General features: G+C 54.8%; 1 protein-coding gene across 3 annotated transcripts in view; it reads left to right on the plus strand.

The window, feature by feature from the left end:
* The first annotated feature begins 421 nt into the window (after positions 1-421).
* Positions 422-17,328, plus strand: part of PPARGC1B (PPARG coactivator 1 beta) — a 103,849-nt gene continuing 86,942 nt past the window's right edge. For all 3 annotated transcript variants that reach the window (XR_004900553.1, XM_028528487.2, XM_036014712.1), the window contains exon 1: positions 422-563. Coding sequence is in view for 2 of the 3 variants with exons in the window: in XM_028528487.2 (XP_028384288.1) it covers positions 486-563 (78 nt within the window). In the remaining variant the exon portion in view is untranslated. The remainder of the gene's footprint in view (positions 564-17,328) is intronic.

Consider the following 17,328-nt stretch of genomic DNA (forward strand, 5'->3'; position numbering starts at 1 on the left):
GGGCGCAGTCAGACCTAGGCTTTGTCTTCCCTCTACTGAAGTGACTTCAAACGCGGTCCTCTGCCTTCCCAGGCCTCAGTTTCCCCATCAGTGCTGAAGCAGGTTGTCTCGGAGGACCCGCCCAGCGCTAAGGCAACGTGATTCGCTCTGGCAAAAGCTGGGGGCTGCCCGCATTGCTGCGCAGGCATCGGGCTGCAGGTTGGGGCACCGTCCCCGGGCTTCAGGCGCCATCGTAGCGGTCGGGGGCTGCGGGCGAGCATCGCGGCTTCAGACTTGGCGCAAGAAAGTGGGGGCGCGACCCCCTGCTAGCTCCGGCACCGCGCGGCCCCGCCCCCGCAGCCAGCGGCCCTGCGGCAGCCGCGGCCTGAGCTCCGCCCTCCGCTTCCCTCGCTCCCCCCCTCCCGCCTCCGTCGCTCGCTCGCTGGCTCCCTCCCCCGCGCCGGCTCGGCGCTGACTCCGCCGCACGCTGCAGCCGCGGCTGGAAGATGGCGGGGAACGACTGCGGCGCGCTGCTGGACGAAGAGCTTTCCTCCTTCTTCCTCAACTATCTCGCCGACACGCAGGTACCGCCAGCTGGGGCTGCGGGCCTGGGGCCAGGGGTGCTGAGCTGCAGAGGTTGCCGCTGCAGCTGGGGTGGCTGGGAGGCAGCGCAGGGTGCATTGAGGGGATCGGGGGCTCCAGGCTGCAGAGACCCCTTCCATGAACCCCGCGATGCGCCCCGTTAAGGGGGCAGGGAGCTAGAGGTCTCCCCCGCGCAAGCCGGAACGTCGTGGGCGCTACGGCCGCAGGGGAGGGTCTAGTCTTGGTCTCTTGGAATCCGCACCCCCCCCCGCCGCCGGCAGAGCTGGGTGGGGGTACTGCGTTTCCTTGGGGAGGTGGAGCCGCGCCAAGGTGTGGGGGACCCTCGGGCTAGCTCCGGGTGCAGAAGGTGCGCCCTCAGGCTCCCGGCACTTGCTGCTGTACTTTCACGTGGACTTGTGGCCCCGGCACAGACGCCTACCCCTGTCCTCAGAGTCCCCTGCTCCTCCAGTCTCCTGCCTCCCGTGACTCCCCATCGGCTCCGTGGCTCCTCATCTGCGCCCGCAGCGTGGAGTTTCCTGCCAGTTGCCCGCTTAGGGGTCTGAGGGGCACGTGGACCTACGCCGGGGATAGCACCTTCCTGGTTACGCTACCCCGCGGAGCGCCCGGGGGTGAAAGCACGGCAGGATGGGGGCGGAAGGACTGTCTGGGGGCGCCTGGGTCCCCCTGCGGTGCGCGGCCCCGGTGCGCGCTCGGCGATGCGGGGGGAAGGGAAGGCGAGGCGGCGTCCCGGGATCTGGCAGCTCCAGGGAGCCCCACCGGCGACACGCGCGTGACAGGAGAGGGTGCTCTGGTGTGCCGGGGTGGGGGGGGGGTGGCGCCAAAGAAGCTGGCGACTTGGGGACCGAGGCGGGGGGCGGGGGCTGGTGGGACAAACAGCCACCGAAAATGCCTGAACGAGGCGTGCGCGCCCCCCAACCCCTCCCTGGGTTTCCCCAGCCCCGTGCCTGTTGAAAGCACAAAGTTTGGCCCCATAGTTAGAGCTTTTTCTCCTGGCGCCAGGCTGCAGGAAGCCGGGAGAATGGGGATGCGGTGGAGCAAAGAAAGAGACCCCGGATGCGGGCTCATGCCTAGGCTAGGAGGAGAGGAGCCCCCGGGTGGGACCGGGCGCGGCTCGCCGGGGCTGGTTTGGTACCTAGAGTCAGAGCGCCGGTGCCAAACTGGCTCGTTTTGCATAACACTGGAAGGGAGGGGGAGGGCGGAGAGGGCGGGGGTGGGAGGGTTGAGAGGGAAACTTTGCTTCTTGTTGTAATCTGCCTGTCTTTGGGCGGCCGCAGCTGTCATGGGACCGGGTGGGCGGGGAGAGCCTTGCAAGCTGACTCCGAGCCGCGAGACGCGACTTGGAGGGGACGCTGCAGCCGAGACGTTCAGCTCCGGGCGGACTCCGGGTGGCGACTCCCGGCTGGCGGCTACGATGGCGCGGCGAGACGGGGTGTCTCGGAGACGAAGCCCGCCACGCGCGGGAGAAGGCCAGTCCCGATGCGCTGCAGACGTTCCTGCGTCAGGGAGCAGCCGGGCCTCGTGGTCGGTGGCAGACGCACTCGGGTGGGTTCCGGTCAGAGGCCGAAGGGGCTGGTGGAGTGTGATCGCGCTTCCCAAGGCCAGGGGAGTGTGTGCTGAGTGGGCTGCGCGCGCGGGTCTGTGTGATTGTGTGCACACGCCGCGCGCGCCGGGCGCGTACCTTTACCTCTGACGAAACCGCAGTGGAGCTCCAGCGGCGGTCGCCGGGCGCCGTCACACGCCCAGAGAGCAGAGCCCAAATCTGCGGGGACTGCAGATCCCAGCCCCAGAACCACCACGGTCCCCACAGCCCCCCACCCCAGCGGACAACCGGGGGCTAGGGGTACTGGGTGCGGGCGGGACAGAGTTGCACCTGGGAAAGTTCTGTCCACAGCCGTCGCCCTTGTCTGGGAGGGTTTCCAAGCCTCTCCACTAAGTCGAGGGTGAAAAAGGCCTGGAGACTTGTTCGGGGACCCGGAGCAAGATCTGGTCGTTTTGGACCCGACTCCAGGTTTTAACTCCATCTTCAGTGCTCTTTGGCTAACCTGTAATTAATTATTTCTCCCGTTAGCTGCCCAGAGGGCCTACCTACCCAGGAGGGATGTTCCACTCAAGGAAACTAGAAAATTGGGTAAACCGGGTGTCAGCAGAAGCAGTGCAGTGAAAGTTAATCTGGGACGTTTGCTTTTTTTATGTAACCACGTGACTGGCTGAGGATCTGCTGGTGATCATCCCCGGCCCAACTTGGGAAATGTAATTGATAGGGAGAGCTTCGCCCCGCCCCCGAGGGCTCCTAGAGCCCTTCTCTGAGAGGACCTGGGCGGGCCGTCACGTGCCCCCTCGTTTTACAGTTGGGGACAGGGGCCGTGAGGGGTGAGCGGCTTGTGCGGGACCACGCAGCCAGCGGGTGACAGAGCCACCCAGGGCTCCTGACTCCAGGTCCTGTGTGTTACCTCGAAATAGCACTGGACTTGGAGTCAGAAGGCCTGAGTGGAGTCGCCTTCCCCACTCTCTGGCTGGGTGACCCTGGAGCAAGCCATTTTAGCCCTGGGAGCCTCCTTTCCTCCACCTGTCAAATGGGGCTGGTGGGGCCGCCAGGGGAAGTCCAGGGCCTGGTGGAAGTGAGCACATTGTGCGGGTGAGAAGGCCGGTTCCTGCGGTTCCTGTGGTTCCCCTTCCTCCCCCAGACCCTCCCTCACCATCCCCTCCTCCCACTGGAAAGGCTGGGGAAAGTGAATACAAAGGTAATTTGTTGTCTCATCCAAAAGACTTAAATTGTCTTTGGTGGCTAATCCAGGGTTAGATAGAGGGAAGACTTCTGTTTAAGAGACTTAACTTTTACCCATTCAGGCCAAAGTTCAGGGATCCAGCCGACCGGGGATTGTGAAAGTTTCTTGGAAAGGTTTGGGACATGTATTCCAGAGGACTTTGGGTTGGCTTCACCTTTGCTCAGGCTGCGCCCCTTGAGTGCCGTGCCCTCGTCCACCCGTCCCGCATGGCCTCTTCCAGCAGGCCTTCCCCGCCTGGCTTGCCCTGCTTTCCCTTCCTCTCCCTGGTCCTCTCAGTTTGTGTTATACAACCAGGCACTTGGTGTCTGTGTCCTGTGTCCCAGTAAGAGTCTAGAGCTCGAGTTGTGCCTTTCATCTCCTCGTTCCCCCGTGGCACCTGTCACCATGCCGAGTTCCTTCGCTCAGCTCTTGGCCAGGCGCATGAATTACAGGGGGGGCTCCCAGGCTGGCTGGGGAGACAGCTGGGCAGCAAGTATGGGGAGAGAGGAACGCAGAGGGCTGCAGCTGTGGGCACGCACTTGGGCTCCAAAGGCCACACCATAAGCCCACACCAAGTATGGGCTGTTCAAAGTCCCTTGGGACATCAGTCACAGATGGCCGAAATGTCAGAAGTGGCAGGGACTCTGTAAGTCATCTGGTCCAGCCCCTCGTCATTTGAAAATGTTTATCTGTAGAATTGTTAGAAGAGACGGGCAAGCATCGAGAAGGCAGTTGAAAACATGTAATCTTACCCAGAGAGAACAGCCACTGTTCATTTTCGTGTGTTTCCAGACTTTTCCCGTTCCTGTAGCTTCCTATCGATTATACCTTCATAGAGAAATGGACTCATCCTTTATATACTAATTATAATTTGGAATCACACTGTTGTAACTTGCTTTTTCCCCCCTCCTCCAAACAATATACTGTGACTATTTTTCCTCGTTAATAAATATCCTGCTTAATGGTTATATAGTATATAGTATCTCACTGAGGGTCGAACCAAAATGTGTTTAATCAGTCCTTTATTGTTAGCCATTTAAGCTGTTTTTATTTTTTATTTTTGCTATTGTGAGCTGTGCTGAAATTAATAACTTTGCATATGTCTTATTTCCTTTATTTAAATTCCTAGAAGTGAAAGTACTCTGTCAAAGGAACTATGCATGCATTTGGTAAACACATTTCTGCATTGCTCTCTAGAAAGACTGTGCTAATTTACACACTTACCAGCATTGTGTGGGAATGCCTGGTGCCCCATTCCCAGATAACTCTTGGTGTTTTCATTTTTATTAACCTGTTCATCAATAAATTCTCTGTCACCCTTATTGTTTAATGTGCATTTTTTTATTACTTGTAATGCTGAACCTTTCCCCCATATGATTTATGGTTCTGTTCTGTAAAATGCTGTGTTGGTAAAAACATGGCCCCTTTTTTAATTGGTGTCCTCTCCCCTCATTGTTCTAAAGCTGATCTGAGCTCCCAGGAGGGCCCCCCCACCCCCCCAAGCAGCTGGAGAAGTGGGAAAATGGGCTGAAGTCCTAGTGTTCACTTGTGAGGTCTGGAATATCACTGCCTCCCCAGCCCCAGAAGCTGGACCACTTTCTTTTCCAAGTCCAAGTGCTGGCCATCTGTAGGAGTAAGTTGAAGGGCAGCTTTTGCTGGGTGCCTTTGTGCACCTGTGTGAGACCAGGGAGAACAACTTCTTCACCTAAGCCCGGAAGGGGACATGCTTGCTTTCTCAGGGGCCTGGGCTCCTCTTTCACTGGGGCTCCCTCGCTGGTGCTAATAATGATCAGGATGCCTGTGAAACCCAGGAAAGGCAGTGGGGCCCCGGGGTTCATATTTCCCCTCACCTCGGGGCCATCCTCTCCCCAGCTGATGCAAGCCAGCCAGAAGCTCCCCCATTGCAAGGATATGAGTCACCCTTTTCTTTCTCTCTCTGGAATAATAGGACACTGCTTTTGACTCAGAAGCAGCTTTGCAGATAGGGGCTTGGGCTTGGAAGTGAGGCCATTAACGCGAGCATTGCAGGTAACAGCTGTCACCTCCTTCATCATTATCATCATCATGATCATCATCATCATCGTTTGTTGAGCATCCCCTAGAGGCTGTGCACTCTAGAGGCCATGCACTCTGCTGAACCTTCTATGTGCATTACATGTTGCAGTCTCATGAAGCTTCTACAAAGGGTAGGCACTGTTCCCATTAGTAGGTGAGGATTATAGTTTCAGAGAACTCACTGACCAGCTGAAGACCGTCTACCTACCTACACTGCGATCAGTGGGTAAAGTTTCCGGACTGCCTACTCCAAGATGTGTGAAGACAGGGACAGCTTTCTATTTCTGTCTTAGTTCTTCCAGCACCTGGAGCAAATGCTTCCCTAGGCCTCAGTTTCTCAATCTGTGAAATGGTGCTAATGAGGCCCTAATTCTTAGGGTTGGGCATTAAATAATGTATTTAAAATGAACATCTGGCCCTGACCAGTGTGGCTCAGTTGGTTGGGCATCACCTGGAAAGGCCTCCGGTTTGATTCCTGGTCAGGTCACATGCCTGGGTTGAGGGTTCGGTCCCCAGGCGGGTGTGTGCGAGAGGCAACCAATCGGTGTTTGTCTCTCACGTCAATGTTTCTCTCCCTCTCATTCTCACTCCTTTCCCCTATCTCTAAAAATAAGTAAAATCTTTAAAAAAATAAAACGAGCATCTGTTTGCTACTCAGAAAACTTGGCATTCTTCTCTCTTTGAGGCGCTTTAGAAGGGCAGGATCGAGTAGGGAGCGGACTCCCATCCATTCAGTCTTTTTATGTACAAACAGGAGCATAATTCTTGTTGTGTGAGTGTGAAGGGAACCCAAATAAAACCATTTGGATGAGAATGAGCGGAGTTGTTTTACTGTCTCTCCTCTTCCAGGGTAGTCCAGCACCTCACATCCGTCCCATGGACACTCAGCTGATGGGAAATCCATGGGACTGGATTGGCCTTCCCATTCCTCCGCCCCCCCCCCCCCCCCCCCGCCCGCGCCTAGTCTCGGTCCCTGCACGTGCACAACTACATCCCTGCAGTTGCCACCAAACAGATCTTGGCCACGCTAGACTTTGTCCTCTTTCACTTGTCCTTGGCCCTGACAGCAGATAAATCCTCTTAAGAGTGCATGTCTGATGTCACTCCCTTGCTCACACATCACCCATGGCTCCCCGGTGCTTTTGAAATGAAATGAAATGAAAACTTTTAAATTAAACCTGATGATCAAGGGCCTTCAGGTACTTGAAGGTGGAGGGCCAGGCCCCAGCTTTGTCCTCAGTCATCTGCTGTCCCTTCAGGGCCCTGGTCCACCCAGGATCACGAGTTTTCTTCCTGGAAGCTCAGGCTCATGCTGTTTTATGTCCTCTGTCCCCATTCCCACCATTGCCCTCATCCTGCAAGACCCAGCCCCCAAACCATTGCTTTGGCGAGGCCTTCCCTTGCACTTCCGGGCGCAGCTGCATCCCATGTGTGCGGCACGCACGCCCGCACGCACTCTCAAGTCAGCCAGCCCAGGTTTGAGTCCTGGCTCTACAGACTGTTGGCTGGGAGACCTTTGGTGGGTCACATAGCCTCTCTGAGCTTCCCTTTCCTCATCTGTAAAGATCAAGATAAATATTAATTCCCTTATAAGGTTGTTGCAGGGAGTCAATGACCATCAAATGGCAAACCTGATTGAAAGCACCTACTTCAATGCCTGGCATATAATGAGCACCAAATAATAGATACAACTCACCTAATACAGGCCACATTAAGTGTTGTTCAGGAAATCACTCCAGATTGTTAAGCTCCGCAAGGACAATGATTTTTTTGTCGCTGTTCGTTTGTTTCATTCAGCATTGTCCCCTCACAGTGAGGGAGCCGAGTGCTGAAACTGAGCAGTCGTTCTGAGTCCTCACCGAGTGGACAAAGCTGCTAGACCTCGAGCCCCTGCGGGGTAGACACGGCTTCTCATTTTGTGTCTTCAGTCCATGTGTCCCTGAGAAGGGACAGACGGATCAGTGCTTGTGGGATGACCTGGAACATCCTCCCCACGTCTCCTCTCCGCCTGCTATACCGTGCTCATAGGCCGCGGGCACGTGAAGCCCCGGCTCACACTCGGCCTCTCTGGAAAGCCTTTTAATTGTTAAGCCAACTGCCCTTCTGCCTCCACCACTGGTGCGTGGGGTGCCACTTCCTGCCCTGGGGCACCTGTGTCCCTTCATCCCGACAACTCGGTGGACAGCTCTGGGAGGGCGAGAAATAACGCTTCTAACCTAGACTAGCATTGTGGCCACCTACGAAGCAGACGAGTTTCTGGGTCGTGTTTTATGTGACTAGGAGTCAGGCTCTCTGAAAAGAACTTTGCATTTTAAACATTTTACCATGGAAAATGTCATACTTACACAGAAGGAGCCAGTGGCGGGCCTGGTGTAGTGCAGCCCCGAGGCCTGCCTTCCAGCTGCAGGCGTTTCGGATCTGTGGCCACGCTGGTCCACCCGCCCACACACCACAGCGTGTTCTCCGGGACGTTTGCAGTGTGTACCTACAAAGAAACTTTTGAGTACTGTCACGTGGGTTTCTCAATAACTGCAAGGCTGGGCCTGTTATCCCCATTTTGTAAGTGATGGGACTGAGGCACAGAGGGTAAGTCACCGGGGGGTCTTGAAGTAGCGGGCGTCGAAGCTGGGATTTGAACCTTGGCTCCTGAGCAGCTAGCTCCCTCTCTGGCCAGGCTTTGGTGGGCCCTTAGAGAGCCTCAGACCTACCCCGGCCTTTTCCTGAAGAAGGAGCACTGGGGGCATAGAAGGGGGGGGCACCCAGCTGGAGGAGGCCCAGGTCCCTGACTCCCCGGCCAGTTCTTTCCCAGTATCAGGACCTGCATTTGTGTGTGTGTGTGGGGGGGGGGGGGGGGGCTTAGTTCTGGGGAGCAACAGGCTGGGTGGTCTTTGGACATACACTGTTGCTCAGGGTCCTGGGCTTTGTGGTGGCCATGGGACCCTGGGGTACAGTCTACCCAGCAGCCCTGGACAGGCTGCATTTTCTTTTGGCTCTCACTGTTGCTAACCCCCAAAGGCCTCACCCACTCCCCTTGCATCTGACCTTGGGTTTTCTCTTCAGGTGCTCAGGGCCACCCAATGAGGGAGGCAGGGCTGCAGGGTCAGCAGCCTGGGTTCACAGAGCTGCGAGGAGGGGCCTGAGGTCGCACTACTGGGCCAGGCACAGGTCTTCGGGACTCCTGGGCTCCCACCCCGCCCTTTGCTTAGGATGGACACTGAGTTATTGCCAGTCCGGAGTAGGAGACCAGAGTGATTTTCACAAGTGGGAGGGCAAAACCATTGAAGAATTATCCCCAAAGGCTATAATCACTGCTCAGTCTTTTAGATAAGAAAATGAACATTTGCTGTAATTATTCACTTAGGTAGCTGGGGACTTTGCATCCCAGGTTTGACCTCTGTGGCCTTGGCACGTGATTTCTTCGAGCCTCAGTTTCTTCATCTAGGGAATGGGCCTGATGGTGGCACATACTCTAAATGGTTTTAGCAAAGACTGATGGGTGCTGGTGAGGTGCTTACAAATGCTCAGTCAAGAGGAGTCATCGTTGGTGTTAAAAATAGTCGAATGTAATGCAGACGTGAACTCTAGGCCCTTGATCCTGCCCTGGCCTTGTGGTTCTTTCAGAGCATTACGTTCTTCTCCCCAAACTTTGGGGGGGAACTGAAGAGGAACCCCTCTAGCTTAGCAAGTGTTACGATGCTGACTTGGAGGAAGCCAAGTCCAGTGAGATGCCACTTCAGGAGAGGAGAGGATATGCAGGGCTTCCGAGTGCTGGGCTTTGGAGGCCACCTGACACGGGTTTGGATGGTGGGGGCGTCTACCACTTACTAGTGTGTGATCTTGAGCAAGAGTCTTCTCTGACCCCAGCTGCCCCATGAAAATTGAAGTATTAGAATGTTGTTCGGATGACTGCAGAGGATAAGTGATGTCTGCAGCATTGCAGGACATCCAGTAAACGCTCAGTAAGTGGTAGCCACTATGGAGATGACCACGACAATGATATAAAACACTAATGTAAATCTGCAGCTTTCAGGGAGTTCGGAGCACTTTGAGAGCATTTTCTCAGTGGCTTTGCCTTGAAGTGAGGAAACAGACTGGCAGCAGACCAGCAGATGCCTTCAGGTCACTCAGGCGAAGCAGAACAAGACCCCCATCTCCTGCCTGCTTGGCCAGGGCTGGCTCTCGGTGGCAAGGACTCAGCTGTCTGGGACCCACTGTCTGGGAACTCAGCCGGGCGAGCCCTGCTTGGCTGAGATGGATGCTCCCCAGCAGCTCTGCAGCTGTGTTTTTTCCTTGTGCTTGTCTGGCAGAACCCAGTCGTGTAGCAGAGGGAGAGCGAGGAGACGGTAGAAACCGGGCCCTGAGCAGTTGCAGCAGCCAGCCCACGAGTGGCGGCTCCCTGATGTTGCCATGGCAAACAGCCTTGGCAACGTGGCTGCTTGAGCCTTTATTTCTGGTCTTAGGCTCCTTGTAGGAAAGTGTGGTACCCAGGACACTGGGGAGGGCCCTGCCCTGGCTCCTCGGCAATGAGGATGACCTGGCCTTCATGCTGCTAGCCACCTCAGGCCACAGCAACCCCTGGTCTGAGATGGTCAAGGCGTCTGCAGGCCCACCCTGCACGACCTGCAGAGCAGACTCCTGGGTATGGCATTCAAGGCCTCAAATGCCTATCCATCATGTGTTTATCACACAGCGCGTGACTGTGCAACACTGTACCCACTGCTTGTAAGAGCAGAACAACATAGAATTCTTGGCATGGACCCTGGGGGTAGGTGCACCCAGCTTGGCCTCATCTTCAACTGTATCCTTTAACAGTTACGGTGATGAGAACAGGTTAACAACAGCTAACCTTTTCAAGCAATTACCCTCCCAGGCCCTGTGCTAAATTAGTCACCTATGGAATCACGCTTAATCTCAGAGGAAGCCCATGAAGTAGTCCCCGCTGTTGTCCCCATTTTGCAGTTGAGGAGATGAGGCCAGCTCCAGAGCTTGTGGGGCTGGTGCTGCTCTGCAGTTCCTTCCCTAAACCAGGCAACCGGGAGGGCCCCTACCAGGAGACCTCTGTCCCCACTCCCCATCTCCAAGCGCATCCTTCCAGGACAGCTTGAGCGCCACCTCCCCGAATTCCCCGTCTCCTCAAAGTGGCCCTTTTTTGCTCTGTGATCCCAGTTTGTTGCAGATTCTTTGCGCGCCCTCTGTACTCTGCACTGTCACCCTGCTGAGTGCATGTCTGCCCTCCAGCCCACCGTAAGAAAACAGGGAAAAGGAACTAAAGGGGAGAGCCGTGAATATCCTGGTGAGAAGTCAGCAAAAGTTTCCAACAGTATGTTGTTTATTATAACAGTAATCGTAGAACATAGCTAACCTTTAGTGACTACTTGGTGTGTGCCAGGTCCTAAGCTAGGACGTTCAGGTGCATTATCTTGTTTAATCTTTAACTACCTGTGAGGTTGGTGCAATCACAAACAAGAAAACTGAGTTCAGGGATTTGCCCCAAGTCACCCAGGCAGATAGTAAGTAAAAAGGCTGGGATTTGAACCTTGGTCTGCCTGGCTACAAAGCACAGGGTCTAAACCACTGCAGTGTGGCTAATCTGGCTGAGCACCTGGGAAGGACTGGAATGGGGGTGATGGGAGGCAGGGAGGAGGCATCTGCACGTGGCCTCGTGGGGACGGGCTGCCCAGTGGAAGTGCGTGGGATGTGGGAGAGAAGGCCTAGTGCGGGGGCCTCAGGGCGGCACCCCTCCAGCTGAGATAAAGCCGCAGAGGAGGATTTGTTCCTGGGGGCGGGGGGTTTCTATGGGGAGGGAATACCCATTTATTCAGGAGCCACTGTGTGCCTGCTTCGTCCCCGACCCTGGCCTTCCCTGGAGCCTTGTTAAATGCAAAACTCTGGTCCCAGCCAGTGATAAAGTTTGTTGGTGCGAGTTTATTATTTACTCTTCTCTACCCAGCCTGGACTGGAGTTCCCTAAGGAGAGGGACCTCATCAAGCTGGTTCACCCTCAAACCCCCCAGTGCCTCCACAGTTCCTGGCACACTGTAGCTACCCCCGACCCGCCGCCCAGATAAATATTTGTTGAGTATTAGATGCATGTTGAATGAATGGACAAATGCTGGTTGGTCGTTTAGAAAATTCACCAATCATTTGCCTGGCTCCAGAGGCTCTGTGTCTGTGCTTGAAGCTGTGCTAGGATGTGGGGTGAGGGGAGTTTAGGGGGATTGTACCAGTCCCCACAAGGACCCTGCTGCCTTGTTTCCGAGATAAGCCTCCCACCCAAAGGAATGAAAGGTAACCACGTTTTGGAGTCTCCAGGGCCCTCTATCAGAACACACTTCCAGCAGGCAGGCCTTCGTGGAATGTTAAACCATTGTTAGGAGTCCAGCCCACTCCAGGGCGTTGCTGGGGCCCAGCTGGGGAGGAGCTCAGAGCTTCTTGGAGGCTCAGTCTTTGCAGGGAGGTGACTGGTCAAATGTCCCTACACCTTCCAGGGAGATGGAAACCATGACCTGACACTGGGCTCGTGTCCATTGCTCAGTGGCTTGTTCCAGAGGGACGGGGCAGGCTGGTGTCCACTCTGGAGGAAGAAATGGGGGACCCAGGAAGGTAAAGTGCAGGGGCGAGGGAGTACTTGGGGACCAGTGACCACACCCTCCAGCCCAAGAGGATTAACTCCATGCCTCATAGAGCTTTCCTTGCTCAGGGTCCCTTCAAGACTTAGTCCCTCCCTCATCTGATCATCCCTCACCCTTCCTATTTAGGAACCAACTAATTCTTGCTTTATGCATAATTTCTATAAGCCTGGCAGTCTTGTCCTGGCCCGTGTGACATTAGAATCAGCAAGGTAGTTCCGTTAGTGTGTGTCTGTGCAGGCACGGGTCAGGGGCGCCGCTCCACTGGAGTGGGAAGCGTGTGGACTGCAGCACTGAAGGCCTCTGGGGCCTTTAAGTTGATTGGCAGGGAGATGCCTCGTTCCTGAGGACAGCACTGTGTAAAAGCACCAAGCTAATGGGGTCAGCAACAGCGTGTCATCCCCGTGGAAAGGGTCCTATTCTATTCAGTGTTCTCTGTTCAAGGAAGCAAGGAAGAGTGGGATACATTTGGGTATTACCATGTAAAATAGGAGGTCTATTAAAAGCAGGAAACGTTTCAAAGTTAGCTATCAACTTAGCTGTTGCAAGCACGTGTTATTTCTTGAGCGTGGCAGATGATTAAGGAGTTAGTCTAGCTGTACAAGTTTCTTTGAAAGTGGGTGCTGTCTCCTCATAGGAGATGTTGAGATGTTGTCCTTTGTACTTCCTCGGCTGTACGGGGTGGTGGTGGTAGAAAAGGTATGTGGCACGTGCTGATTGGCCTCCAGAAACCGTGCTGCTGAGTGATCAACAAGCACAGACTGTCTGGTTCATGACTTACGAGCTGTGCGATCCAAGGGGTGAGACCGCCGCTCTGTGCTCTAGGCAGGTGGCTCCCAGACGGGAATAATGGAGATGCTGCCACCTTCCCTACATGGGTAGAAGTCATCAGTGGTTTTTCCACCGAGAGTGCATGTCAGAATCAACTGTGTAGTTAGAAGAAATAATAGCCACAGTCTGGGGCTCTCTCAGTCTTACTGACGGAGAATCTTTGAGAGCAGACTCTTAAGCTTCTTTGTTTTTAGAAAGCTCCCTCTTACAGCACCCGGCTTTGGTCCTAAACAATAAGATACTCTTTGTAGAGTGTCTGCATTAACTTTTCGGTCCCCTTCACCCTCCGTCCTTCCTGCCTTTGTCCAGGCTATGGGGTAGCACTTAGGATACAGATGACCAAACAGCAGATAGGGGGCCTCTTTGTAATGCCTGCGTAAGAATCAGGGTGGCTTCCTTATCTGGCACATCCATTTGATCTTCCCCTCAGTCCCGCGTTGTGGGCAGGAGGAGTGGAGTATTGCCATTTTACAGATGGGGACGTGGAGGCCCAGGGAGGGATTTGATAGGATCCTGCAGTGAATCACTTTTCAAATATTTGTCTTTATCCCTATATCTTATCTTTGTGATCCTCAGCCACACTTCTGCCCGTAGGACAGCTCAGGAGGTGGGGAAATCACAGCGACCTCAGAGGTGGGTAGGTTGGAAGAAGGGGGAAGGAGGGGCCTGAGGGAATGCAGGCTATCTGTGGACCCTCAGACCAGTGATCACTTTACTTACCAGGCCCCTTAAAGGTCAGAGGGTCATGGTCCCAGGCTGTAAGGAAGTTCAGGAGAAGCAGGGGACTAGAACCCACTTCTTCTGATGCCCAGTTCACTGTCCACCCAGCTAGGTTCTGCTTCTGCTGTGTGGGCAGGGCAGGGCACACGGCTCAAGCGGTGGCAGAAGTGGCCTCCAGGAGCTAGTGTACTTGCCGTTCCCCCTTCTGGGAATGCTCTTTCAGGCGGCGCCAGGCGTGGCGCTCCCTCGCCTCCCCCAGACCCGCTGAGACCTCCTCAGAGAGGCCTTCCTGACCTTCCTGCTCCGCCTGTTTTCTATCCTAGTATCTGTTCTTTTTCCTGAGGCCACATCCCACTCCTGGACGCTTTGTGTATTAATTTGTTCCTCGTTGGTTGCCTGCTGCCCCTGTGGGAATGGAAGCTCCGTAAGGACTGGACTTGCCAGTCTGGTTCCCATGGTAGCCCCAGGGCCTAGCCTCGGGCCTGGCGCACGGTTGGTGCTGCTGGATGTTTCTTGAATGCGTAAAAGAATTTGTTCAGTTGGCCTGTACTGGCCACTTAATCTGTACTGGCCACTGTGCTGAGCCCATTTGACTCTTCCCACACTTCCAGAAGATAAAGACAATTAGCCCCATTGTTTGGATTAGGGTCCTGAGGCTCAGAGGGTAAGTGGTGGGGCCCAGCCGTTTTAGGGCCTGGCCCCAAAGGAGCCCTGTGCCCCAGTGCCCTGTTGACCTCACACCACTTTCTCTTTTGGGTTGGGCAACAGCTCCTCTCCTGTGTATGCAGCAACGGGGTGCCTGCTCGGCAGCGCCCTCGGGGCTCCCAGCCTTCCCCAGAACTTGCTCTTTGTCCTAGTGGCTGAGGGAGTGGCTGCCTGGCTCACACTTTGTGGCCCAGTGCCCAGCAGGAATGTGGCAGTCTCCCACCTCTGGGGGTACAGGTGGGTGTGGTCTGTAGATGGGGGTGGTCTGGAGACTGGGTGCTGGAGCAGGCCAGCCTAACGAGGGAGAGGCCCCTCTCCCTGGAGAGGCCCCTCTCCCTAGAGCCAAAGTAGGCCCAGATTAGCAGGTTAATTTGTGGGAGAATGGGGTGGGCTTGGGGATGCAGTGAAAAGCATGAGAGGGAGGAGGGGGATTAGAGCCCACCCCAGAGTGAGAAGAAGGGCCTCCTTTGCTCAGATCCAGTTGTGGGACCACCAGAGTAGGAGCAGCTTCAGCCAGTTCCAGGTGACGGACTCAGCCCCAGGTCTGGATCCGGAGGGTCCGTGGGAGGCAGACTTGAACAGTGACGAGGACCAGACCTCTGGGCGAGGGTCTGTCGTTTGGCAGCTGACTGAATTAGAGCTTGTGTCTTAATTTGCCTGGGCCTCCATTCCCCCCACCCCCTCCCCCGAAATGGGATGATAATGTGCAGGGTCTGGGCGTTATAGCGATAATAATGGCAATCAGTGACCTGATGGTTTGATGACAGATTGGTGGAGGTCACTGGTAGACCTCATGAGTGACAGACTGTGGATTATCATTTGGAGCTCCTTCCTTTTTCTACTCGGGCACAATCTCTCCCTCTGGGCGGGAAGCTAGGCCTGCCGATTTGAACAAGGCCTGTTCCCTGCCCTGGGAAGAACTGCTCTGCGGTGGCTGTGGAGGGTGGCCAGTCCCAAGGGAGTGGAGCAGACAGGACTGAGGGGTGAGTGGGAGCTGCAGACACAATGGGGAAGGGCGTCCTGTGCAGCCTGTCATAAGCCCAGCACGTCCTACGGCTGGTGAATGAGCAGCCAGTGACTCGGGGATATGTGAGCTGGAGGCCTTCCTTGGGGGTGAAGAGCGAGCAGACGAACCAAGAGCCTGGAAGAATCACAAGCAGGAGGACCAGGATTTCCAGCCTGAGAATCTAGCTGGAGGCCACTGGGCGGGGGGGGGGGGGGGGAGGTCTTGGGGAGGGTGACTTTGGCAGTGACTAGGTTTTCCCTGGGCCTTAGGCAGGATGGGGTGAGCGGTTTCACCCTGTGGTCTGGGCCACTTGTCCCCAGGGTCTAGGTGTGGAGTGGAGGCGCAAGGCTGGGCACAACTTGTCACCTGCAGTCGGACTGAAGTCCCCGGCCAAATAAAGCTTCAGTCTCTATCGTGGTAGGCCCACACAACCACCTGGCACAGGAGGTTAATGGCTCTGGAGTAAGCCCTCAATAAATTTAATCATGATAATTATTGCCATAATGATAATTACTGTTATTCCTGTCACCACTACTGTACTCCCTTTAGCATGTGACTGTGAAATTCACAAAGCATTTTCACATCCACAGTGAACATCCTCCTGAGGATTTTCATTTTCACTTTTCAGATGAAGATACTGTGGCCCAGGGATGTTGCAGTATCTTGTCCAGTAAGGTCACTGTTGCAGGAACTCAACAGGAATGGGGGGCGTGTGGCTCGCCAAGTCCGCCGGTTTGAGAAGGGGTGGGTTTTGGCTGGGGCCCCTCAGCCATTCATGTCTGTGCCTTGTCTAGACTGAGTTCCCAGGCTTATCTCCTCGGAGCAATGATCCCCAGTCTTTTTGGAATTGCAACATCCTTCTATTGTGTGGTTTTGCAACCGTTGCAACTCCCTCAGAGAACTGTGACTTCCACTGATTCCTCTTGAAGTAAGAGGTGGGAAGAGAAAATCTTGTTGAGAGAATTTTGTAGCTGCACTGGGGATGGTAGAAGCATTGTATCTGGGTGTCTGGGTTTAGGTCCTGCCTGTCCCTCATTGCTGTGTGACCTTGGAAAAATCTGGCCCCCTCTCTGGGCTTGAGTTCCCCTGATCTCTCCCACGCTGGGTCTCATTTCTCTATTGTGGGGGCTGTCTTGGTTCTGTAAACTCTGCTCGGGGCAGAATCACCACGTCCTGGGTGGAGAGGCAGAAAGTGAGTTACTGAAGACCGCAGGAACTAGGGAACCGTCACATCTCAGATGGGCAACGTGGTCTCCCTACGTCTAGTGTGCAAAGCCAGTTGCAGGTTCTGAACCCCCCCCCCAGGCTAAGTCCCCTTTCCTGGTAGCAGGTGCTGACTTCTCTCTGAACTGCAAGTTGGAAGAAATTTGTCATAGGATCATGTGCCTTAAATGAGTGGGTTTGGAAGGAGGAGAAGGCGGAGGAGGAACTGCAGGCAAGAGAATCCCCGATTTCTAACCTTTCCAGTGAATCACGGAACATTTGGATAAATCACTTATGGGGGTGGAAAGATTGGGTGAAAATCAGGAACTTCAGGTGAGGTTTTTTTTTAAAGGAGCCAGTTATTCAAAATCCTCTATGGACAGATTCTATTTAAATTGATTTCTTCCTTTTTTCCATAGTACTGTTTTATCCATCTTGGACCTTTTTTGTGTGTGTGTGTGTGTGACTGGAAAGCGGCCTTTTAGCTCTCTGTTTTAACCAAAGCCTGTTTTAACAGGGGAGGCGAGGTGTCTGAGAACTCTCAGATGCCCTGGAGATCTGCAGCCTTGGCTTTGGGTGCTCTCTGAGGCCCTGCATGGCCATTCTGGGGCCCTGGCCCCCAGCAGAGCTGCTTGCTGCCTGCTCAACCACGAGGTCTGCAATTATTTAAAGAAAGCTCACAGCAAGTGGAAAAACAGCGACCGTACTTACCATACCATGTGGCCAGTAGGCAATTCAACACCAGCGCTACCTAACTCCCTCCGGTCCTCACCAGCTGCCGCGTTTTGCAGCCAGGTGGATTAGATGACGGCGGGACTGGCTGACGGGCAGGG

The sequence above is a fragment of the Phyllostomus discolor genome, chromosome 13, assembly GCF_004126475.2.
Source record: "Phyllostomus discolor isolate MPI-MPIP mPhyDis1 chromosome 13, mPhyDis1.pri.v3, whole genome shotgun sequence".
Classification (NCBI taxonomy): domain Eukaryota; kingdom Metazoa; phylum Chordata; class Mammalia; order Chiroptera; family Phyllostomidae; genus Phyllostomus; species Phyllostomus discolor.